This window comes from Dasypus novemcinctus, chromosome 24, assembly GCF_030445035.2.
Source record: "Dasypus novemcinctus isolate mDasNov1 chromosome 24, mDasNov1.1.hap2, whole genome shotgun sequence".
Taxonomy (NCBI): domain Eukaryota; kingdom Metazoa; phylum Chordata; class Mammalia; order Cingulata; family Dasypodidae; genus Dasypus; species Dasypus novemcinctus.
Window position 1 is genome coordinate 12,263,438 of NC_080696.1, and position 25,330 is coordinate 12,288,767.

The 25,330-nt window shown below is 38.1% G+C and overlaps 1 protein-coding gene across 3 annotated transcripts in view; it reads left to right on the forward strand.

The window, feature by feature from the left end:
- Nucleotides 1-24,302, forward strand: part of NDUFAF5 (NADH:ubiquinone oxidoreductase complex assembly factor 5) — a 47,727-nt gene extending 23,425 nt beyond the window's left edge. Inside the window, exons 7-12 of one of the 3 annotated variants that reach the window (XR_011647288.1) lie at nt 5,207-5,404; nt 16,672-16,732; nt 21,490-21,586; nt 23,482-23,565; nt 23,919-24,001; nt 24,191-24,302. Coding sequence is in view for 1 of the 3 variants with exons in the window: in XM_004475278.4 (XP_004475335.1) it covers nt 5,207-5,404; nt 16,672-16,732; nt 23,482-23,565; nt 23,919-24,001; nt 24,191-24,283 (519 nt within the window). In the remaining 2 variants the exon portion in view is untranslated. Of the gene's footprint in view, nt 1-5,206; nt 5,405-16,671; nt 16,733-21,489; nt 21,587-23,470; nt 23,566-23,918; nt 24,002-24,190 lie in introns of those variants that run through there. The other 2 variants (XR_009183368.2, XM_004475278.4) reach the window with 2 other exon arrangements.
- The last annotated feature ends 1,028 nt before the right edge of the window (nt 24,303-25,330 follow it).

The window sequence follows — 25,330 nt, forward strand, 5'->3', positions numbered from 1 at the left end:
TTTATGACAGAAGTTGTAAACTTATAAAGCAATCACATATATATGCAGAATTCCCAAACAACATCCATCTTTCAACACCACACTGTGGTGGAACCTTTGTTATGGAAAAAGTAATATCATCTGATTGTTACCACGTTCATAGTGTACATTTGGCATACATTCTCCATACTGCCCATTATCAACACAGTACATCTTTGGCATAGGTGCAAGCATATTACATTATTACTGCTAACCACAGTCCATAGGTCCTCTAGTTGTATTTTTCCCATGCTTCTTCACATTCCAACCACCCTGCAGTAGTGATGTACATTTGCTCTAGCTCACGAAGGACACTTGCATCTGTACCATCAACCACAATTCTCATCCACTTCTTGGTTTACTGTGCTATTCAGTTCCTAGATTATTCTGTAGCATTCTGTCAGTTGGCATTTACATCACTAGGCTTCCATTTCAGCCACATCCCCATTTATAAACTAGCTATTACTCACTACTTATTACCATCCACTCTATACATTTTCACACTTTCACATTAAAGATAATTAAAACTTCTACATCCATTAAACATCAGTAGTCCACCTCAGTCCTCCTCTTATCTCCTTTAAGAATCCGCCACCTACCACCAGGGCTTGAAGATATTTTCCTACAATTTCTTCTAGAAACTTTATGGTTCTTGCTTTTACTTTTAGGTTTTTGATCCATTTTGAGATAATTTTTGGATAAGGTGTGAGATAGGGGTCCTCTTTCCTTCTTTTGGCTATGGATATCCAGTTCTTTCAGCACCATTTGTTGAATGGACTGTTCTGCCTGAACTGTGTGGCTTTGACAGACTAGTTAAGAATCACTTGATCATACATCTGAGGGTCTGTTTCTGAACCATCAGTTTGTTTCCATTGGTCTATGTGTCTGTCTTTATGCCAGTGCCATGCTGATTTTACCACAATGGCTAGGTAATATAAAGTCTGGAGATGAGAGTTCCTTTTTAAAATGTTTCTGGCTATTCAGGACCCCTTACCCTTTCAAATAAATTTGATAAATGTGTTTTCAATCTTTTTTTTTTAATGCTGGTGGAATTTTTATCAGAATTGCATTGAATCTGTATATCAATTTGAGTAGAAATGACATCTTACTGATATTTAGTCTTCTAATCCAAGAGCATGGAATGTTCTTCCAGTTACTTAGGCTTTTTTAAATTTCTTTTAACACTGAGTTGCAGTTTTCTGAATACAAGTGCTTTATTGTTGGTTAAGTTTCTTCCTCCTTGAGTTTTATCTGTCATATTTTATTTTCGCAACTCTTTTGACACTTTTGGTTACTTTTATTGATATAATCTTTATTTCCAGACTCTCTTCTAGGTCTTTGTCTCCTGTCTTTTCTTTTCAGGCTCTAGCACACCCTTTAGTATTTCCTGAAAATCTGGTCTCTTGGTTAGAAATTCTCTCAGTTTCTGTTTATCTATGAATATTCTAATCTCACCCTCATTTTTGAAAGACAGTTTCACCAGATATAAGATTCTTGGCTGGAAGTTTTTTTCTTACAGTATCTTAAATATATCATACCACTGAATTCTTGCCTCCATGGTTTCTGGTGGGAAATCAGCACTTAATCTTATTGTGGGTATATCTTATATGTTATGCATTACTTTTCTCTTGCTGCTCTCAGAATTCTCTCTTTGTCCTTGCCATTTGACATTCTGATAGTATGTGTCTTGGAATTGGTCTATTTGGACTTTTTTGGATGGGAGTACACTGTGCTTCTTGGATGTGGATATCTATGTCCTTCAATAGGATTGGGAAATTTTCTACCATTATTTCTTCAAATATTCCTTCTTCCCCTTTTCCCTTCTCTTCTCCTTCTGGGACACCTGTGACATGTATGTTTGCATGTCTTTTGCTGTCTTTATGTTCCCTGAGCCCTTGTTCAGTTTTTTCCATTCTTCAAATGTTCTTTTGTATGGTCTCTTTCAGAAGCCATTTCTATAATCTCACCAATCCTTTCTGCCTCCTCAAAGCTATTCTATGATTCCAATATTTTTTAAAATTTCATTTATTGTGCCTTTCATTCCCATAAGAGCAGCTGTTTTTCTGTGTATGCTTTCAAATTATTTTTTATTCTCATCCGATGTGTTCTTAATATCCTTAATTTCTTTAGCCATCTCATTGGATTTATTAAGGACATTTATTTGAACATCTATGATTAGTTGTCTCAACTCCTTTATGTCATTTGGAGGCTTATCTTGTTCCTTTAACTGGGCCATAGCTTCCTGTTTCTTGGTGTGGATTGTAATTTTTTGTTGGTGTCTTGGCACCTGGTTTACTGGAGTATTTATTCTAGGTGCAGTTTTTCTTTTTTAGTTTCGGGCTTTCTGCCCTTTCTCCCTTGCTGGTTTACAGTAGGAGCCAAGGATGTAATTGGTCCTATAAGCTGTGGAGACTCAAGCTGCCCTCATTGCTCCAGGGTCTGATGAATTTTCTCCCAACTTTCTCCTTTGCCAGGGGTAGGACAGAGTCACAGTTGTGTGGAAAATCCAAGTCATATAAGCCTAGACTCTAGTTGCCCAGAGAGACTGATGAGGCTTCACGCCCCTTTCTTCCTTGCCTGGGGCGGGGTTGGGGCTGCAGGTGTGGGCAGCAATCTGTGCAGTATGGGTCCAAGATGACTGCAGTTTCCCTAGTAGACTTCCGATTATTCATTCTGTGCCAGCCAAAGGTACCTGCAGTTACCTGGACAGGGTGGTGCCGGGCCTGCCAGCCTCCTCCCTGCTGGAGGTGGGGCTGAAACCTAGGCTAGGGCTGCAGACTGATCTGGGTGAAAGAAACCAGTTCCTACCGTCACTGTGATTTTTGGTCCTGGCTTCCCCTCAGGCTGGAGGCAGCGTCAAAATGGCAGCTACTGGCCTCTTTTTGACTTGGACTGATTTACACCCTAGATGTTTTTGGGTTATACCTTAGCCAGCCGAGTGTACAGTGAATAGCCAAAACCAGTTGCCAGCCGTCTCCTTCCCTGTTTTGGGGAAATGGAGCTTCTAATTCCAGCCACAGAATACCTTCTGGGGCAGCTTGCACTGCCAAAGTAGTACAATCACTGGCCTCCGTGGCTTGGCTGTAATTTCCTGGAGAAGCTGGTGCAGGTCCCCCCAGCTTCCTCCCTCCCAGAGGTGGGGCTGGGGCTTAGGCTGGACCTGCAATCTGATCTGGATAGAAAGAAGCCGCTCTCTACCAGGCTGTGATTTTCAGTCCTCTCTGCATCCCCTCATGCCAGGTACGGAGTCAAGAGGTGGCTCCTGACCTCTGTGGCTTAGACAGGCTCAAACTTTAGCTGTTCTCAGGATTATACTTTATCCCACTGGATTTAGTCATCTGTAGCTGAGGTTGGTGCCCAACTGTATCTTCCTCCCCTGTTTTTGGGAAGTGGAGCTTTCAGTTCCAGCCGCGGAACAGCTCCTGAGGCGGCTCATACCTCCAGTGGAGGATGGGCATTGGCCTTTGTGGCATGGAATGCTCTGTTTATGAATCTTCTCTGCAGATGGGCAGTCTCTTCCTTCCATTCCTTCAAGAATGTGGCAGGATGCTCTTCTGGTCTCCTGGAGCCTCCAAACAGGTGCTTCAGCCAGCTCCAGAGAGCTCTGGATGTTTGCTAAGTGCCCAGTAGCTAAGTGCCTAGTAAGCAGGTGCTCCTTACTCCGCCGCCATCTTGCTAGTTGTTCTGGTCAAGTGATTTTTGACAAGGCTGTCAAGCCTGCCCAGCTGTGCCAGAACAGTCTATTCCACAAATGGTGTTTGGAGAACTACTGGATATCCATGTCCAAAAGAAAGAAAGAGAACCCCTATCTCATACCTTATATAGAAATTAACTCAAAATGGATCAGTAACCTAGAGCTAAACCATGAAATGCGTAGAAGAAAACATACAGGAAAATCTATTTTGCTTTAGTTATCTATTAAAAATAGTTTTTGTTTTAAAACTGGAAAATAAGTTTTCTTAAAGAAAACTACTGTTACCAGGTTTATGTTGTGAATCATAATGATTCCTCCTTATGTTAGCTTTTTCTGTATAACAAGCCACCCCAATTTAGTGGCTTAAAACTAAGTACTTAGCTCATGATTTTGCAGGTGATAGTTTGGGCTGGGCTTAGCTGGAAATTTATCTGGGGCTGCTGGATTCATCCATGTGTCTGTAGTCAGCTGCCAGCTTGATGGGAGCTGGCTGGTCTAGGATAGTGTAACATGGGACAACTAACTGATTTTTGCTCTGGATGTCTCTCAACCTCCACCAGGCTAATTCTGGCTTGTTCAAAACCTGGTGGTTAGGGAAGTGTCCCAAGAGAGTAAGGCCATTTGAGATCTAGGCTTATAAAACTGACTCACTGTCACTTCCTCTGCGTTCTTTTGGTCTAAGGAAGTCACAAAGCCAGCCCAGATTTAAGGAGAGGAGCAATAGACTCCATCTCCATAGGACTTATTACAAAGTGACATTTCAAAGGGTGCAGATACAAGGAGGACTGATTGTTTTTTGCAATCTATGACCCTAGAAAATTTTTTTTTCTTTGAATGTCCTTTCTGATTATAAAAGTAAAATGGGGAAGTGGATGTGGCTGAAGTGATTGGGCTTCCGTCTACCATATGGGAGGACCCAGGTTCGATCCCTGGGGCCTCTTGGTAAAGGTGTGCCCATGTAGCGAGCCATGTAGCAGGATGATGATGCGAGAAAGGAGAGATCAAGGGGAGAGTCAAGGCAAGGCGCAACAGAAACTAGGAACTGAGATGGCACAAGTGACAGGGAACCTCTCTCCACATCAGAGGTCCCCAGGATCTAATCCTGGTGAATCCTAGAAGAGAAAACAAGAAGAGAAGACAAAAAGAGAAATAGACACAGATCACACAGCAAATGGATACAGACAACACCAAAAAACAGGGCAAGGGGAGGGAAGGGGAAGGAAAATAAAATGAAAGTAAAATGTATCTATTAGTAGAAAATTGTAAAACATGCAACAGACTTAGATATTATCAGTGAATGTATTGTCTATATTTGTAACTATAGTGTATAGCAGAGACAGTTAGTTGTCTTAGATGTTATTTATTATATTATCAGATTATCAATTTAGAGACCTCCCAAAATAAGAGTGGTAATCGTTAAATATTGATATTTTAATATTATTTTTAACATTTTTACATATGTAATACTGATAATTGTTTTGTAATTTATTACAGATTCATTATGTTTTAAAACCAGATGGTGTATTTATTGGTGCAATGTTTGGAGGTGACACACTCTATGAACTTCGGTGCTCATTGCAGTTAGCAGAAACGGAAAGGGAAGGAGGATTTTCTCCACATGTTTCTCCTTTCACAGCTGTCAATGACCTGGGACATCTGCTTGGCAGAGCTGGCTTTAATACACTGACTGTGGTAACTATCAAGAGAATCAAGTAACTTGTTAATTCAGTTCAGAAACAGCTTTTCACCTTAAATATATAAATTGATAGTATTATGGAAAGGCTTTGGTGTTCTCTTTTTTTTAATTAGGGAAAAGTTCTTATTGATCATGTTCAGTTTTTTATGTACACATCTGGATTGACGCAAGATGGGAAAGTAAAAATTTTAGTCTTTGTTACCTGAATAAGTAACTCAAACAAGGTTCTCCATCAGAATCTTCAAATCCAAGATTAGGTGTAATATGGCAGACATAGCATTCCAGGTGATAGAAAAAAGGGGATATGCAAGAGCAGTTACTTCTTCTACCACCAGCCCTTAATTGAACAACTTACTTTACTTCTCTGAACATTCCTTTCTTTTAAAAATGAAAATGTTACTCACTTCACATGACTGTTAGTATTTAAAAAAGGGTGAGAAGTGCCTGGCCCTTGGGTAGATGATTAATAAGTACTAGCCCTGGCCTTCCTCTTTCGCCATCTCTCTACTCCTCATGCTTTCCAGGAGTAGGGTTCCAACAGGGAGTCATCTGGAGAGGCAATGATTACCCTTTCCAACTCTTTCCACTAGTAAAGTCATTCTATTTTTTTAACCTAATCAATTTTATTGATACATAATAATAAAGCATATGGTTCGTCCCAAGTGTACAATCAATAGTGTTTGGTATAATCACATAGTTGTGCATTCATCACCTCAGTCATCATTAGAGCATTTTCATTATTTCAATAATAATCATGAAAAACAAACAAAATTCTTCCCCTCTCAATCTCTCTATGCTTCCCCTGCTATACATAGCTACTATTTCTGGCTACTCTTGTACAGTTATTTACTTATTTATTAAGCAGTTTTATTGAGATATATTCATATATCATACAATCTCTCCAAAGCGTATAAGCAATGGCTTTTAGTATAATCACAAGGTTGTGATTATACTACAAAAAATTTTGGAGCAATTTCATTACTCCAAAAAAGAAAAACTCTACACCTCTTAGCAGTCCTACCCCAGCCCCACATAACCACTACTCTAATTTCGTCTTTATAAATGGATTTATGTTTATGTTTTATATGAACGGGATCATACAATATATAGGACTTTCTGTCTGGTTTCTTTCACTAGCATAATTTTTTTTAAATTATGTTAAATTTGTTCAATTTCAAAGAAAAAGTCATATATGCAATTTTTCCTATATTCATATTTCACATTCAGTTTTACTATGCTATACTGTTCCATGTTAAACTTTTCAGATTTCCTTTTATAATATACATGACCTTAGACTTTCCATTTAAACCCTTCTTTTTTTTTTTAAGATATATTTATTTTTATTTATTTCTCCCCCCTTCCCTCCTCCCCCCTCGTTGTCTGCTCTCTGTGTCCATTTGCTCTGTGTTCTTCTGTGTCCGCTTGCATTCTTGTCAGCAGCACCAGTAATCTGTGTCTCTTTTGTTGCGTCATCTTGCTGTGTCAGCTCCTCTTGTGTGTGGCACCACTCCTGGGCAGGCTGCACTTTTTTTGCATGGGGTGGCTCTCCATGCAGGGCGCATTCCTTGCATGTAGGGCTCCCCTATGTGGGGGACACCCCTGTGTGGCTTGGCACTCCTTGCATGCATCAGCACTGCGTGTGGGCCAGCTCACAGGTTTGAACCCTGGACCTCCCATGTGATAGGCAGACATTGAGCCAAATCCGCTTCCCCCAGGTTTCACTTGTTATGTTCGTTTCCAAAGATTAGCACACATCTTTTTTTAACCAGTTCTGCACAAGTTAATCCTCAGCTTTCTATTCTCTAACTTCATTTTCTTTTCTGGTGACCCATATTCAAGTTATTAACTGCATGAGATTACACAATATATTTAGCTCATAGTAGCACCATCATACAGTATTTTTCCTTTTGTGTCTGGCTTGCTTCAAGAGCATGATGTCTTCCAGGTTCATCCATGTTGTCATATGCTTTACAATTTCATTTCTTCCTACAGCTGCATAACATTTCACAATGTATATACATCACAGTTTATCCATTCATCAGTTGATGGACACCAGGGTTGTTCCATCCTTTGGCAATCGTGAATAATGCTACTATGAACATTGGTGTGCAGATGTCTTTCTGTGTCACTGCTCTCAGTTCTGGATACATACACAGTAGTGGTATTGCTGGTGGTATTACGTCTTCACATGTTTAGTCTTTCATTCCATGAACACAGAATGTCTTTCCATTTGTTTAGGTCTTTGTTGATTTCTCTTAGTATTGTTTTTGTAGTTTTCTTCATATAAGTCTTGTACTTCTTTGGCTAAATTGATTCCTAGGTATTTGATTCTTTTTGTTGCTATTGTAAATGGAATTTTCCCCCTGAAATCCTCCTCAGATTGTTCAGTACTTAGTATGCAGAAGCATCGCTGATTTTTGCATATTGATCTTATATCCTGCCACTTTACTCATTTATTAGCTCAAATAGCTTTGCTGTGGACATTTCAGAATTTCCTAAATAGAGAATCATGTCACCCACAAATAGAGTTTTTACTGCTTTTTTTCCTATTTGGATGCCTGTTATTTATTTATTTTTCCTAGTCTAGTCTCTTTAGCTAGAACTTCTAGCACAATGTTGAGTAACAGTGGTGACAGTGGGCATCCTTGTCTTGTTCCCAATCTTAGAGGGAAAGCTTTCAAGCTCTCCCCATTAAGTACAATTTTGGCTGTGGGTTTTTCATATATGCCTTTTATCATAGTGAGGAATTTTCCTTCTATTCTTATCTTTTGAAGTGTTTTTATTAAGAAAGGATGCTGGATTTTGTGAATGCCTTTTCTGCATTGATCAAGATGATTCCGTCAGTTTGTTAATGTGGTGTACTATGTTAATTGATTTTCTTACGTTGTACCAGCCTTGCATATCAGGAATAAATCCCACTTGGTCATCATGTATAAGTCGTTTGATATGATGTTGGAATCTATTTGCAAGTACTTTGTTGAGAATTTTTGCATCTATGTTCATTAGAGAGATTGGTCTGTAATTTTCTTTTCTTGGAGTGTCTTTATCTGGCTTTGGTATTAGAATAATGTTGGCTTCATAAAATGTCTTGGGTAATTTTCCCTCCTCTTCAATTTTTTGGAAGAGTTTCAACAGGATTGGTGTTAATTCTTCTTGAAATGCTTGGTGGAATTCACCAGTGAAGCCACCTGGTCCTGGACTTTTCTTTGTTGGGAGATTTTTGATGACTGATTCAATCCTTAAATGTGATTGGTTTATTAAGTTCTTGTACTTCTTGTAGTGTCCGTATTGGTTGTTTGTGCATTTCTAGGAATTTGTCCATTTCATCTGTGTCGTGTAGTTTGTTGGCATACAGTTTCTCATAATATCTTCTTATCATGTTTATGTCTGTGGGGTCAGTTGTAAATTTACCACTTTTATTTATGAGTTTATGTATTTGTGTTTTCTCTCTTTTTTTTGTTAGTCTAGATAACCTCTTTTCTGTCTATTATTGATTTCCAGCTTTCTTCCAGTATGACCTGAGAAGGTGCTTTGCAAAATTTCAGTCTTTTTATATTTAATGAGACTCGCATTTTGACCTGGTATCTGGTCTCTCCTGGAGAAAGATCCATGAGCATTTGAGAAGGATTTATAACCTGCCGAGTTTGGGTGCAACATTCTGTATGTCTGTTAGGTCTAACTCATTAATGATATGGTTCAAGTTCTGTTTCCTTCTTGGTCTTCTGTCTAGTAGGTCTGTCTAATGATGTGAGTGGTATGTTGAGGTCTCCAGTGATTATTGCAGAGATGTCTATTTCTCCCTTCAGTTTTGCCAGTTTGCCTTATGTATTTTGGGGCACCCTGGTTAGGTGCATAGATATTTATAACTGTTATTTCTTCCTGATGGATTGTCCCTTTTATTAATGTATAATGGCCTTCTGTATCTCTTTTAACTTTTTTGTACTTAAAATCTGTTTTGTCCAATATTAGTGTAGCTATCCCTGCTCTTTTTTGCTAGTATTTGTGTGGAGTGTCTGTTTCCAAACTTTCACTTTTAGCCTGTTTGTATCCCTGTGTCTAAGCGGAGTCTCTTGTAGGCAGCATATGGATGGTAATGTATTTTTATCCATTTTGTCAGCCTCTACCTTTTGATTGGGGAGTTTAATCCATTCCCATTCAGTGATATTACTGTAAGTGCATTGTTCACTTCCACCCTTTTTATTCTTCAGTTTTCTTATGCTATACCTTATTTTCATCTGTGTTTTTACTCTTTTGGTTATCCTTTCTGCTATTCTCTCTAGTAAATTCTTTCTAAGAGGACATGATTACCCCTCTTCAGAGGTCAGTTGAGTAGACATAGTATGGTTTTCTAAACCCCTCAGGCATAGAAAATCTCTAAACCTGATTAGAAGTAAGGAATGTCTTAAGAAGGAAGAAACCTTTTTATTAATAATTAGAGGTGGTAGGCTTAATGTAGTTGAGGTGAGTAAGTCTGAATATAGTTCATAAAACCACCCAATCAAGAATAGATTGTTTTATTCTTCCTTGTTTCAACAGAAGGCAAGGGGGCTAGACCAGCAGGCCCATGAGGTGGGAAAGGGGCTCCCGGGAAAGGGAGAACACAATAGGATGGAAGAAAGACTAGCCCGGGAACTAAAGACAGACCTCCAGACTTCACAAGATTGTACAGGCTGACTTTTTTAAAAGCTCAAATGGCCTGAGTCAAATAGAAACCTCACTGAGATGACAATGTGCAGTTGGAAGTGGGGAAACTCAGCTTCACATAAGTGTTCTGCTTTGAATTTGAACAAACACTGTTAAGGCAATTGTATATTGAAAGAACATTTTTATTAAACATCATTTTTAATTCTATAATTAATACTTATATAATATATTTTAGATATTATATGGTTATATATTTTGATTGTAAACATCAAATTATACAGATAAAATAAGTCTGTCATCTCCCTTAATCCCAAAAATCTCTCTTCTGAGAGTAGCAGGTTTCAGAATTTTGGTCTCAGATCCCCTCTACATACTTAAAAATTATCAGGGGCCCTAAATACCCTTTGTTTATATGGATTTTATTTGTCAGTATTAACCAAATTAGAAATTAAAACTCAATTATTTAGTATTTATTTTTATTTAAAAATAACAATACACCTATTGCATGTTAATGTAAATGAACTATTTTTTATGAAAAAGAACTGTCTCCAAAAGAAAAAAAAAATTAGAGAATTATGTCATTGTTTCACATTTTTGCAAATTTCTTGAATGCATTGCCTAACAGAAGAGAGCTGGATTTTCATATGTACTTCTGGTTTAGTATATTGCAATAACAGTTATCACAAAACATCTGAAAAATCCCAATGTATATTCATTAGAAAATGAGAGATAGAAAAGGTAACATTCTAACATTATGAAAATAGTTTTGATCTCATGGACACCCTGAAAGAGTCACAAGCACACTCAGGGTCTCCACACTACACTTTTGGTTTTTTTTTTGGTTTACATTAAGATTTATGTTTTAGACTGTACAAATTTCTAAATTTTTAGTTTCCTTATGTTTTACATTATGGTCCACACTACACTTTTTTTTTGTTTTTTTTTTTAAGATTTATTTATGTCTCTCCCCTTCCCCCGCCCCCAACCCACTTGTCTGTTCTCTGTGTCTATTTGCTGCGTCTTCTTTGTCTGCTTCTGTTGTTGTCAGTGGCACGGGAATCTGTGTCTCTTTTTGTTGCGTCATCTTGTTGTGTCAGCTCTCCGTGTGTGTGGCACCATTCCTGGGCAGGCTGCACCTTCTTTTGTGCTGGGCAGCTCTCTCTACAGGGCACACTCCTCACACGTGGGGCTCCCCTACGTGGGGGACACCCCTGCCTGACACAGCACTCCTTGCGCGCATCAGTACTGCGCATGGGCCAGTTCCACATGGGTCAGGAAGACCCGGGGTTTGAACCGTGGACCTCCCATGTGGTAGACGGAGGCCCTGTACACTGGGCCAAGTCCGCTGCCTCACACTACACTTTGAAAACTGTTGCCCCAGAAGTAGTTTGGTGTGTAATCTTCCAGATGTTTTTTTAAGCAAGTACTCTTTATCATACCATATATATATAGACACATGTACATAAATGTGTACTTATGAAACTTTTCATCTTTAACAGTATAGAGAGCTTTCTATACCATTACAGATATATTTTCCCTCTTATTTTTAACGCATGCATATTATTTTCTAGTACGAATATCTCATGGTTTATTTACCTATTTCCCTAGTGAATGACATTTAGAATTGGCAGTTTTTTGCCAGTAGAAACAATGCTTTTTCACGTATTTTTTCCACCTTACAACAAACATTGAGTAACTCTTATGTGCCAGAAATTGTACTAGATACTGTGATACAGCAGTGGTCAAACAGACAGAAAAAACAACATTACAGAATGCTGTGTGCTAACAACAAAAAACAGAACAGGGTAGAAGAATCAGAAGTATGTGGGGAGAATGTGTTGAAATTTTAGGTCAGTTGGCTAGAGAGCACCTTACTAAGAAGGTAATGTTTGAGTAAACACTCAAGGAAATAGGAAATGAGCATGAGGGGAAAGAGGCCTTCTCTGCCTTCCCCAGGAGAGAAGTATCCTAGCAGAGGGCACCACAAGTGCATATAAGTGAACATCTTCATGTAATTACTGTGCTGAAGGGGACAAGTGCCAGATTGCCCCCCAGAAGAGCTATACCAAACTTATACCCATACCAACTATGTATAAGAAATTGTTTACCTCACATTCTCACCAGCACTTGCTATTACCAGTCATTTTAATTTTGTGAAGTTTCTGTTTTCCTGATTAACAGTTAGGGTGTACATCTGTTCATATGTTTATTAGCAATTTATATTTCATCTTTTTTGGATTGTTTGATCATATCCTTCATCTGTTTTTCAAATTTGAGCTTAGAGAAAGAGAATTAGAGCAAGTGTTCTTATCCTGATATTCTTGGACCTTTAGAGGGCCTATTGGCAGACTGTGGAGGGGCCAATAACAATGGAATGTTGTATACAAAATTGCTTTTGTTCTTGTTCATATGTGAAAGAAAAGGTTTTCATCAGATCTTGAGAGGACTGTAACTGAAAATAAGTTAGGGAATAACAGTTTTAAACCCTTAAACTCTTAATAACTTTGCTTACAAACCTTTAGAGTCTTTCTTAAGAATTTTCTCCCATACTACTGTGTTACAAACCTACAATTGAGGTGGAAAAAAGAAAATCTCTAGTTGAGAGCATAAAGCTTCTACTAAAAAAGTATCGGAGGGGGTTATAGGGAATAAGAAAGAAGTGGCAAGGTATAGTGTGCATTTTTATAGGGCAGTGTTAAATAATTTTTGCCAGGTTATACCATTTAGTCAACAATATTAGGGGCCTTAAAATTTGTTTCCCATTAGAAAAATGATGACGACTTATATCCTGAGTCAACAAGAGAAAGTTAATTTATGTTAACCTCACATGGTTTTTTGTGGTTGTAAAGTGGGTTATGTGTTTTAGAAAGATTTCCCCTAAAAATAGTCAACCTGAAAATATATATAGTATTTAAAAGCTTACATTTTGGTTAATCAGGAGATCCAGTGATTCAGAATCCGTTCCATATTCTTCTCCAAAAATAAACTGAATGACTCAAGCATTTATAATACAAAAATATTGGTGAGAATCTTTTTTTTAGGTTATATTAGAGAGTTGCTGATTTAATGAAAAAAAACTATAAGAGTTTGTTCCTCCAATCATTGAATTTATCCTTTGAGACATAGACACTGTTTCTAAAATGCTGTATCCTGTATTAGTCCTCTGAAGTGGTACAGATACAAAGTACCAGAAATCTGTTGGCTTTTATGAAGGGTATTTATTTGGGGTAAAGCTTACAGTTACAAGACCCTCAAGAGTCCAACTGAAAGTTGCGTTCTCACCAAAGATGGTTGCCAGTTTCCATGAGGGTTCAGGCTGGCATATGGTTTGCTTCTTTCCAGACCTTATCAGTTGCTCAGCTGCTCTGTTCTCTTCAGCTGAAAACTATCAGGCAACTGGCTCATATCTCCCCAGGAATCCACGATCAAAACTGACAAAGTTCTATCCTCTGCCATGTATATGGAGCGGTCTCTCTTCCTTTGTGTCTTCTGTGTCTTCTTGAGTTAGTGCCCATTTATATCAGCCCACTAAGGGGGCGGGGACTTAAGCTGAGTTACACGCTACTGACATGGTCGAGTCAAAGCCCTAATCTTAACTTAATTAATCGAAGACACCAGAGCTGAATCTGACATAAAGGGTATCATGCCCAGAGGAACAGATCAGTTTACAAACATAATCTTTATCATTTTAGGGGGTTCATAAATAATCTCAAACTGCCACATACCCTAATTCCATTTTTAAAAATTCTCATCTAAAAAATCTTTTATCAGTTACACAGGTTCATGTTGCATATAGCATTAGATATATTACTTTTATAATGCACCAGGTTTTTACTTTTAAAGTAAAATCAAGTAAAATTCATAATGTAGTTGTCTTTTTATTTATATGACATTCTTAGTGAATTTTTTTTCAGTTAGTTGGCATTCTAAATGAAGCTAATTTCCTTTTAGAATATAGCTGCCAGACTAGTACATTAGGAGAAAGCTGTAGGTTAAGGTCCATCTTAATTTGAACAAGGCCTTTGAAAAAGCTATTGTGATATTCTTCTGATCGAGGTGAAAGTAGTGCTTTTAGTTGGTTTCATCAAAGAATTGTTTTCAGAAGGGTATTGCTTAATGGCTAGGAATCAGTCTGTAAGGAGTTTTATTTTTAACCATAGGAGCTCTTTAAAAATAGTTCTTAAGGTAGAAAAGTATATAGATGATATGTTCATGATTCTACCACCCAGAGATGGTCTTATTAAAAGTACACAGACAATCTGATCTAAGCATAGATTAGAATGGGAGGGGAGAACAGAAGAAAAATGTTTTTGTTGAGAGAATGTCTAAAGTGGAGTCTCCTCCTGACTTCTAATACCCTGTTCCTCTCCCTAGAGACTTTATTAACCCTTTTTTGTATATCCTTTCATTTTTTTACTTCATAGACACAAATATAATTATGTCCTTGAAACCTATACATGCAATACAATACACATTATACTGTTTTATTTTGTTTTTTTTTTCCCAGTTGATAATGTATCTTGGAGATATCCCCCTTCAGACATATTCCTACCTCATTATTTTTAGGTGGTACCAGGGATTGAACGCAGGACCTTGTACATGGGAAGCAGGTGCTCAACCACTGAGCTATATCTGCTCCCTAGTGTGAGTTGGTTTTTTCGTTTGTTTGTTTCTAGGCGATACCAGGGATCAAACCCGGGACCTTGTACATGGGAATCAGGTGCTCAACCACTTGAGCTACATCTGCTCCCCTCAATTTTTAAAAGTTGTATAGTATTTCATTGAGTACATATACTTTAATAATTTACTTAACCAGTCTTCTACTGACAGACTTTTAGAGTGTTTCCAGTTTACATTTTGTTTTTGTATTTTATTACTTTTTTACTCCTTCTAAGAATGCTGCAGTGAACTTGCCTTCACACAGTCTTGATACATGTATCAGGTAAATTTCTAGCAATGAGTTGCTGGGTCAAAGAATCTATTCATTTCAAATTTTTATGTGTGGTTTGATATAAATTACCCTCCAAAAGGTACTTCAATTTACATGGCCCAGCAGTAGTCTGAGTTCCTGTTTTTACAGGCTCAGACAACCATGGGATTTTACCAAATGTTTTTGTTTCTGCCAACCTAATTGGAAAAATAGATTGATGTTACTTTGTTTTACATGTCTTAGGTTAAAAGAAAAAAATAACTAGTCAATTTGTTTTACATTCCTTTATTTTTTAAATATATATATTTTTATTAAATTGTCTTTTTTTAAGATACATAAATCACAAAAAATGTTACATTAAAAAATATAAGAGGTTCCTGTATACCCCTCCCCCCACCACCCCCACTCCTCCCATATCAACAACCTACTTCATCATTATGACACATTCATTGCATTTGGTGAATACATTTTGGGGCATTGCTGAACTGCACGATTGCATTCCTTTAAATATGAGTGAGTGGATGTTTTTGATAAACCTTTTGGACTTTGTACTTGATTCTGTGCAAGTCCAAAATTGGGAGGGATAGTGAGCACATTATATAAAGCTGTGGAACACAAAAATATCTAGACACTTCAGAAGTGGTTATGCAAACAAGCAAAATGAAATTTAATTGAAGTACATGCAAGATTTTGATAGCAAACTTTGGGGGCGGGGGTAAGTGTCCTGTATTCAGGGTAATTAATGCTAGTTTCTAATACAGACTAAATCTTAGTGCTTAACACTGTAAATTTTTATTTCTCACACCACAGTTCCATGCTGATTAGACAGCCCATCTCCATCTCGTAGCTGTGCCATCTTTTCCTTGTGTCCTCTAGGATCAACACCTCGATGAGAGGGCCTGGAAAAGTTCACCAGGTCTTTACTCCCTTGCCCCTCCTTTCTTTGGCCAGAAAAAATGTTTGGGATTGGGAAATGTCAAGGAGCATGTGGATTTTGGGGAGCATCAATTGTCTTTGCCATCTGCACCAATACAATAGTAAACTGTTGAACTTAAGCTTCAGAAAGAAAGGGAAGGTGTCACCACACATGCAATCATTTGATTAGAAAAATCTCTGTTTGTGCTAGCAGTGTGCCCATCTCCTAAACAAGCCAGGGCCTATTACTAGAAGTATGAAAAAATCTTGGGAGATAATCCCTTTCTACTCTTTACAGTTGAGAGGAAGTTATCCCTAGAATATTTGGCTGGATTTTGGATGTCGCATTTTGAGAGAAACTGATGTTGAACTGAACCCAGAGAAACATAGTCAGAACGTGTAAGGATCTAGAAATCTGGTCTGGAAGACTAGTTTTCCCCCTAAAAAGTGGTATCCTGGAAGAGTTTTCAAAGACATGGGAAAGAGGTTAATGGTTTTTGAAATACAGAATAGACTTATTCTGTTTTGTGCCTAAAGAGAGCACTAGAACCAGATGGTGGAGTTTTAGGAAGATTTCTCCCAATGGGGGTTATTTATTTAACAATTTGAAATCTTCATAAATAAAGCATAAGGCAGTGAAATCTGTGCAGAATATCATAAAGAAAATTCCTGCTTAGCATGAGAGATTGGACTGAAGGATCTCTATGGCCCTATTTCAGATCTGGATTTTTTAATGATAATGTCAAACAAATATTTCTTTTTCTTTTTGAACAGGATACTGATGAAATTGAAGTAAACTATCCTGGCATGTTTGAGTTGATGGAAGATTTGCAAGGTAAAGCACCTTCCTTTAAAAATATTTAGACTCCATTGAAAGTCATATTTTGGAGAGCAGGGTCTGTGGCAGGAACTGAAGCTAAGTACTGGTGTGAAAAAAAGGCAGACTGTCTTCATGGAGCTTATAAAAGGAAATGGGAAAAGACAGGCACTAGGAAACTGTCATAAACAAATGTTAAATTAGAATTGTAGTAAGGACTGTGAGGCGCTAAGTGCTATGAAGTGCTTACTGCCTAGAAAAGGATGGCAGGGCTTTCTTGAAAGTGCATTTGGGATTGATAGACCGTATCTGTGACTTTCTAAAGCTACAGTGGGCAGCCAGGTCTAGACATAAGAAAGCAGGGAGTTGGGTTCGTTTAGGATTAGAGTTTCATCAGGGAGACAGGTCCTGCCTGGTCTGGGAAGGTCAAGAAGTCTTGTCCAAGGAAGTTGTGGTTGAGCTGTTCTCTGAAAAAAGACAAGTAGCTAACTGGGTAATAGGTAGTGAGGAGTGGGAAGGAGAACAGCATTGGCAAAGGTCCTGCTGTAGGAAAGAGCTTTTCAAGACCCAGCATGGCACTGTGGCTAGAGTACAGGGAACAAGAAGGAGGGTGTTAGGGGATGAAGTCATTGTGTAAATGGGGCCAGAGGTCTTGCAGCAGGGCCTCATAGACCTTGCTAAAATGGTTTGTCTTCAAATTAAAACATCCCTGGAGGTATTTTAAGGGAGGAAAGCAGGGAGGTCATAATACCAGATTTATAATTTGAAAAGAATGGATTGGCAGAGAAATTAGATAGGGAGGCTTATTGCAGTAAAGCCTGCTGGGAGAAAATGGTGGTGTGGACTGAGGTGAGGCCAATAGAGATGGAGAAAAATGAATGGATTCCAGAGATATCTAAAGAGGTATATTTGACAGACATAGCGGATAGGTTGGCTATAGCCTAATGAAGGTTAGAGACATTTCAAGCATAATTGTTCAATGTCTAGCTTACATAACCAGGTAGATGGTGGTGCCACTCAATGTTATAAGGAACAGTAAACAAAGACCAAGTATGGGCAATGACAGATTTGGTTTTGTTGGGTTTGAATTGCCTTTGAAATGCTTAAGAGTATGTGAAAAGAAAGGCAGTTAGATATATGGTATGTGCCACAGAAGAGACAACTGGCCATTTGCTAATAGGTGGTGTTTGAAGCACTTGCCTAGGGTGAGAGCATGGAGTGCAAAAAGAAAACCGCCTGGTACTGAGCCTTCAGAAAGGTAATATATTGTGGCTGGTAGAAGAAGAACGATCCTGCAGAGAGACGGAAGGCATGGCTAGCAAGACATTAAAGAGAAGTACCAGAAAAGTACAGTTATCACCTAAAATAAAGGGAAAGGTGTTTCAAAACAAAGACCACTCAGCAGCATCAAAGGCTGCGGAGAAACAAGATAAGGAATGAAAAGGTGGGAGTTCTTTTGTTGGAGTGATAAATAGAAGTAATTGGAGCAGGTTGAGGTAAGTGGAAGGTGAAGAACTGGAGACAGCAAATAATAGTATTCTTTTAAGAAGTTTGGCTGTGTAAAGTGAGAGCTGGAAAGGGTACATGTGCTGGAGGGGGAGGAGTGAAGAGGTTTTTCCTTTTGTTCTAAGACTTGAGTTTATTTAACTGCTAATTGGAGGAATCTAAATGCTTCCATAGAAGAAGTGGCTCTAGAAGACGGAGAAGAGGTAATTCATGATGACAGGTACCTAAGAAGGTAGAAGAGGGTAAGATACAAAAGCCAGGGTGGAGAGATTAACTTTGGATAGGGTATGGGGCAGATTTACAGAGGGAAGGGAGGAGGGCTAGTGCTAATGGACAAAGCTATATATTTGATAGAAGAAAATTCCTATCTAATGGCTTCTGTTTTTCTTTGTCAAGCAGGAAATAATGTCACATGTCTGATCCATATGAAAGGGTCAGAGGTTATAAGAACTGAGTGGAGACAATTTGAAATAGTCATTGTAGGGAATGGGAAGGTGAATTGATGAGGAAAAAGTTAAAAGAATTGGATGGGTACAGTTGGCAGTTACAACCAGGTACAAAAAAGCAGATAGTCGAGTGGGTGAGTTTGGGTTGGGGTTTTGCCAGTTGATAGTGACAAAAAGACAAGGATAAAAAAATAATTCCAAGAGTGTTTTTTAAATAATAGGCCAAAGAATCTTAAGAGGAAAGAAGTTGGGGTGGGGGTGGGGAGATAGAGTGAGCTGATGGATTGAGGAAAGTAGAGAAGCCATGCACAGATTATCCCAAGGGTCAGAGATTAGTCATGGTAGCAGTAAATGAACATGCTGGAAGGATATGAGGATGTTTGAATTGATGTTCTCAAAAGTAAAGAAGTTACAAGTGATGCTGAGTCCAGGCCATGCCACAGGTATGGTGATGGGTAGATTGATGGAGAAGTTGATAGGAGATGAGAAGATGAAAATTATCTGAGGCCGTGAGATTTGGTTAACATGGAAGTCTCCTATGGAAGTGACAGGACTTAGGGTACAGAGGAAAACTAAGCCAAGTATCAAACCCTTCCCCGAATGAGGGGTGTCTGAGAGTCTGATATCTGACAACAGAGTGGGAGAGGATTATAGGCACATGGTATGGGTCTTGGCAGAACAAGGTTTTTTAAGTAGGCTAGGGAAGTGGTTTGGAAGAGGCTTTCAGGAGCATCAAGAACACAAACCCTACCTCTCAACTCAGGTGAGGTATGTAAAAATAACTATCTACCACTGGGAGGCCTATTGGAGAAGTGATTTACTCAGAGAAGAACCTCGACTTACACTAGCTGATTTTGTGGGGTTTGTCCTTTTATTACACAAACGGACATAGACAGTTTTAATGAATGGTCATGCTGCCTTGACTCCTGGCCTGGTGCTCTTTTAGCTGACTGTGTGGCGTCTTACAGGTTGTTCATTTGTAACAAGGTCCGTTTTACCCGTTGTTCAGCCTTTTCTGGGTATGGAGATTCTGTCAACTTTAAAGGGGAAAGATGTCCATCTGAAAACTTAAAATTGTAGTCTCTTTTCATTTATGTTAATTTAATCCAGGGGTAGGCAGCTTCTACCCTGCCTGCCCAGAATGACAGGACCAATAATATGTCACCCTAACACACTTCCCACCACCCTGAACCTTTAGCTTACCCTAATGTGATCATGGATCCTCTTATCCAAAGTCTTGAGAGATGGTGGGAGGAGGATGATCTATCTATCATTAAGTCTCTAATGGTAAAAACATTTTTTCAAATACAGCTTTATTTTGTTCTGCTTTGTAATAAATGCTGTGCTCATGATTCATTTCAAGAAAGAAAAGAGACCAGAAATTTCCCTATCAGTTGGAAAAGGTTACTGCCCACTGATTTAAAAATATAGTACTTACTCTGTGCTAGGTGCAATTCAGTGAGGTTTTCTAACATCCTAGTTTTACAGATGAGCAAATTGAGACCTCGAGAAATTCACTGTCACCCTAAATGCTCGAGTCATGATTTGAATCCAGGCAGTCTTGATCCAGATTGGTATACCGCTTTTTAGTGTAACCTAACTTGATATGTGTGTGTGTTTTAAAAAGTTGAAGTATATTACATGTGTTCAGTAAAGTGCACTAATTTTAAGTGTATAGCTGGTTATATTTCCTGTTCAAGATCAAGATATAGAACATTTGCAACTCACAGGAAGATTCCCTCATGCCCCTCCCTAGTTGATAACCCCTTTCTCCCCAGGGCTTTTTTTTAAATAGGTCATTTATTTTGAGCAACTATTGCCTAATGTTTATATTCAAGAGTCCTTGCCTTCTTATCTCTTATCTATGGGAGGATTAAGAGGAATTATCTAAAGATAACTTGTAAAATTCTTACTTAACAAATTAAATATAAACATTAGCTGGTTGACTTTATAATCCTGCACTTTGTATTTTATCTAGCGTCTACCATGTTCCAATCCCTGAGCCAAGTGCTGGCATGCAGTGATAAAAATACGTAGTTCTGGATGTCAGGGAGCTTGTGGTCTAGTAGTAAAAAGGAGAGAGAGAGACAGGTATCCACATTAAATTGCAAAATGAAATCATGACTTTTAAAGTGCAGGGAGGAGCACTAAATCTGCTTAGGAAGTCAGGGTGCAGAGGAGGCAGCACCCAAGCTGAAATGTAAAAAATGCCTTTTTACAGTCATGGAGCCAGGAAAGGATATGCCCATCTTTCATTCCCCTGATGAAGGAACTGTAAAGTAATTCAGTATTACTTGTATATGTGGAATTGTGAGAGTGGTGGGAAAGGATGCGGGTCTTCAATCAGAGGCGTCTAGATTTTACCAGGTGTGCTTTGTAGTGTCATGGCAGAATTCTGAGCTGAGGAGAGGCAATCAGATGAATGTGTTAGAAAGTTTACCCTTTCTATGGGGCAGTTATGATGAGAGTTGCTCTTGTTTCATGTGAAGAAACTGAGGCACGGAGAGAGGCCAAGTAAGTTGCCCAATGTGATGTTTAAGTCCAGACAGGCAGCCTGACGCATCCTGAAATCTCAACCACTATACTGTTCAAAGGTCCTAAGGTAGCATGAAGGCAACTGGGATGGAAAGAATGGTTGTAGCAGTTAATAGAGGATGGGAGGAGTCTTGGAAGACTTCTAGCTGTGCTGCTTTACTGACTGGGAAATGGTGTTATCTTCAGATTCAAATACTTCTAATTGGTTTTAGAAGTATTTTATATTAATACCTTTTTCTTGGTGCTTGAGATGTCTCATTTTAAGCTGCCGTTATTATTAATTCACAGAAAAAAGTCCAGAATGTTGGCCTAACTTTACAAAACAAGTTGCCTATCAGCTGATGAATGCATGAGGAATTTTGGAGGCTTTCACAGTGGTTTTAAGGTAAGTTCAGGTATTTGTGAAGACAATACTCAGTATTGTTCCTGGTAAACAGTAATAAATTACAGTTTTTAAAAAATATGCATTTGAACTTAACCTTAAAAACACTGTGACAGTCTTAAAAAGTTACCTGCTGGTGAGATTTTTCTCTCATACCAAACAAAGCCCAGAGAGATTCAGAAGTCCCTGAAAGTATTTCCCAGGTGGTCTTCAGTAAAGATCTATCGTGACATATTATGAAGTGTTATTATTCCATTTTAAAGATGATAAAACTGAGTTTAATAGAGCTTAAATGACTATGCACTAGGTTACATATAAGGATCAGATCTGGAATCTGTGCCTGAGTGATTGTGATCCCAAAGTTCAGTCCCTGTCTATCGCATCACACCGCTTCCCCAAAGAAAAGGGAAGTTAGATATGGCAGTGTGCTTCCCTTAAGGGAAGGGTGGACTTCCCTAGCAGCAGTGTTAATAACTGTACAGTAGTGATGTTAAATTTCTATATGGCTGAAAGACCTGGGTCAGCTCTTCAAAGAGAACGTTTTGCTTAATAGTTTTCATTGGTATCTTCTAATACCTACTGGATAAAGGCATTTTAGGATTTCTAGTACATCAAAGTATTCAATCTATTTTCCACTGCTGTTACCTATATCTTAAGCCAGGGCAATGGGAAATGGAGCAGAAATGAAAGCACCTCATCACACCACTTCCCCAAGCAGAAATTCTTTCATCAGCAATAGACCCTTCCAATACAATATTGTTTTTTACTTGATATGGTTGATATTCCTTATGTAGTAAATATGTAGTAAAATATTTGAATTAGATCATGAAATAGGTCTAAAGTGTTAGAAGACTTGAGATCATTCATTCGGACCACCTGGAAGACCCAGAGTCATGGGCCTAAAGCCATCTGTCTGTTCAGTGTCAGATCAAGAAGGTGGTCACGGTCACCTTTTTCTTGATTATTAATGTTCTAGCTTTGTGTATCTCTTGTTCTCATGAACTAGGGCTGTTTGACTCACAGGATGCTGGATGCTGTTTTTAGTAGTACCAAAGATTCCTTATTTTAGGGAATGATAGGAACCTTTTGGGGATTGGAAAGAAGAAAAAATGCATAGTGACTGCATTTAACTTGTTGATCTGATTTTTGATCATGAAATAAAGTTTAATATAGATAATATAAAATTTTTAGTTTTGAAATTCCTTTAATTTTTGTAGACTAATTTAAAATATGGCCTTTCAAAGTAATTTTGTTTAGAATATGCACAAAGAAAAAGAAATATACAGTTGGAATTTTTAGTGAATCTTTACCAACTTGAAGGAATGAAGACTAAAAGTAAATTATAAAACATCGATAAGTATTCTAATTCTTTCCTAATCTGGGATTAGTAAAATATTACATATATTATATATACACAGCGGGTAGCTTTGGTACCATCTAAGAAGTCTTAAAACCCTCTTCCAAGTTCTACAGTAAGACTTCCCTCTAAGGTTTTGGAGTAAGGCATTGGGGACACTCTTCTCTCCGCTTTGAAAAGCAATTAAAAGTAGCATAAGATTGGCATCCTTGGAAAGGAACTTGCCAGCTACTCATCTAGAAGGCCGTTCGCCTTGGTTTTGCCCAGCTGGCTTACTTTAGACAGTTGCTGGCTTGAGGGGCTTGCCTCCTGGAATTTTATTTCTTCACCTACGGTAATTGAAGGAGATTCCAGGAGTTTTGCCCCAGGATCATTTTAAAAGCCTCACTCCAATCTGAGATTGTAATCAGACTTAGATTATTTGACATGGCTGTTAGAGAAGGGGGGCGGTTATACTGTTCGATGAGATGGGTTGTCTATGATTTTGAGCTCCTCAGGGTATTGGCTGTATTGTCTAAAACTGCCGATAGTGTATTTTTAGGTATGGGAGAGAGTAACTGTTCTTGGAATAGAAAAGCTCTACTGCATCGAGACACAATGCTGGCAGCTGCAGCAGTTTATAGAGGTAAGGGGACTGACTACTCTTCCCACCCAAGCGTCACTCATGCACTTTTGCATGTCATGTTGATTCCCTTAAAATTATCAATAATAGTCCTTTCCTGTCATGGCATCCTCAGACTTCCTCTACCCTCATGCTATTCAGACCTTCTCTAGCTCCATATTCTTTTTCCAAATAACCTGTACTATCTCCTTACTGCTAACTTCCAGTGTTGAGGATTTTCATGCAAGGCATTCTCAGAATCCTACAAGTATCCAACTACCATTCTGTCTTTGAAGGACATTACTTTTATTGAGCAGATTTTTTTTTTCTTTGCTGCTTACATCTTTTCAGATCTTAACCATTATTTGTCTGTATAGAAATGTACAGAAACGAAGACGGTTCAGTACCTGCCACATATCAGATCTATTACATGATAGGATGGAAATATCATGAGTCACAGGTAACATTATTAAGACAGATTGCTTTTCAAAGTGGGTTCAAGTCACCATTTATTTTTTACTGTTTATTAACTTAACGGGTTTTATGTTTTTTTGTGTGTGTTTTTTTTTAAATATAAGACTGCACTGAAGGGTTACTTGGAGCTGTGTGTATAACTATTTCTAATGTCTTTAATCTTTATTGTTTTCAGGCAAAACCAGCTGAAAGAGGTTCTGCAACTGTGTCATTTGGAGAGCTAGGAAAAATAAACAATCTTGTGTCACAGGGGAAAAAGTCACAATAAATATTTTATTCTCTGTTAATGTAGTCTAGAATTTTCATCAGAAATTGGTAGCTTTCCTATCTAAAAATATTAAATTTTGAAGCAAGAAGCAATATATAAGCTATTTACTAACAGACTTGTCTAATAATTAAAATAACCTAATACACATCTATATTTAGTAACCACCTTAGTTGCACTTAGTTGCTCTTTTCATATGGGTAATGTTTATCTAGCAATTTGAGGGCTTTATTTGCAGATTCAGCTGTAAAACAAAGAAGATATTTCCCTGAAAAATCCACAAATAAGTTCACATATATAAATTCCCAACTCGATGGAAAAACATTACTTATGCTGACATTCTGTACCTTTTCCTCCTTAAAATTTTATTATTTCTGTGAGAGGACTATAGCCATGAAGATGAGGAGAGGGACAACTTGGGAGTTCTGGTTTATTTAGAATAAACACAGACTTTTTGTAATGACTACTATAAGATACTTAAGCCAAAATTGTTTGAGAGCATACACTCTCTTTGCTCTGAAGAAGAACAGGACTGTGCCTTCTCTAGGGCTGCTATTGTGTAGTTGATACTTTAGAAGAGCATGTCTCTGTTGAATCTCCACTTTTTTTTTTTTAAGCTTCTGGGACCCCCATGGTTTTACACCCCTGTGCTACCTTAGGTAGGAGGATAACATTTGAAAGCATTACAGAGGCAAAATCACATTCAAAAGTGTCTGTACAGGGAGTAGATACGGCTCAAGCAGTTGAGCGCCTGCTTTCCACATAGGAGGTCCTGGGTTTGATTCCTAGTGCCTCCTGAAGACAAAAGAAGCAAGCATTTTGTGTGATCTATTGACTTTAAAAAGAAGATAATTAAAAAATAAATAAAACAAACAAGTAAACCAACTCAAGGGAGTCAATGTTGTTCAGTGGTCCTACATACAAGGTCCCAGGTTCAATCCCTAGCTCTGGTACCTCAAAAAAAAATTAAAAATTAAAATAAAGTATCTGTGCAGTGATTTAAAAAGTGCTGTTTATTATTCCACTTTTCTTTGTAATTTCTAGTCTTTA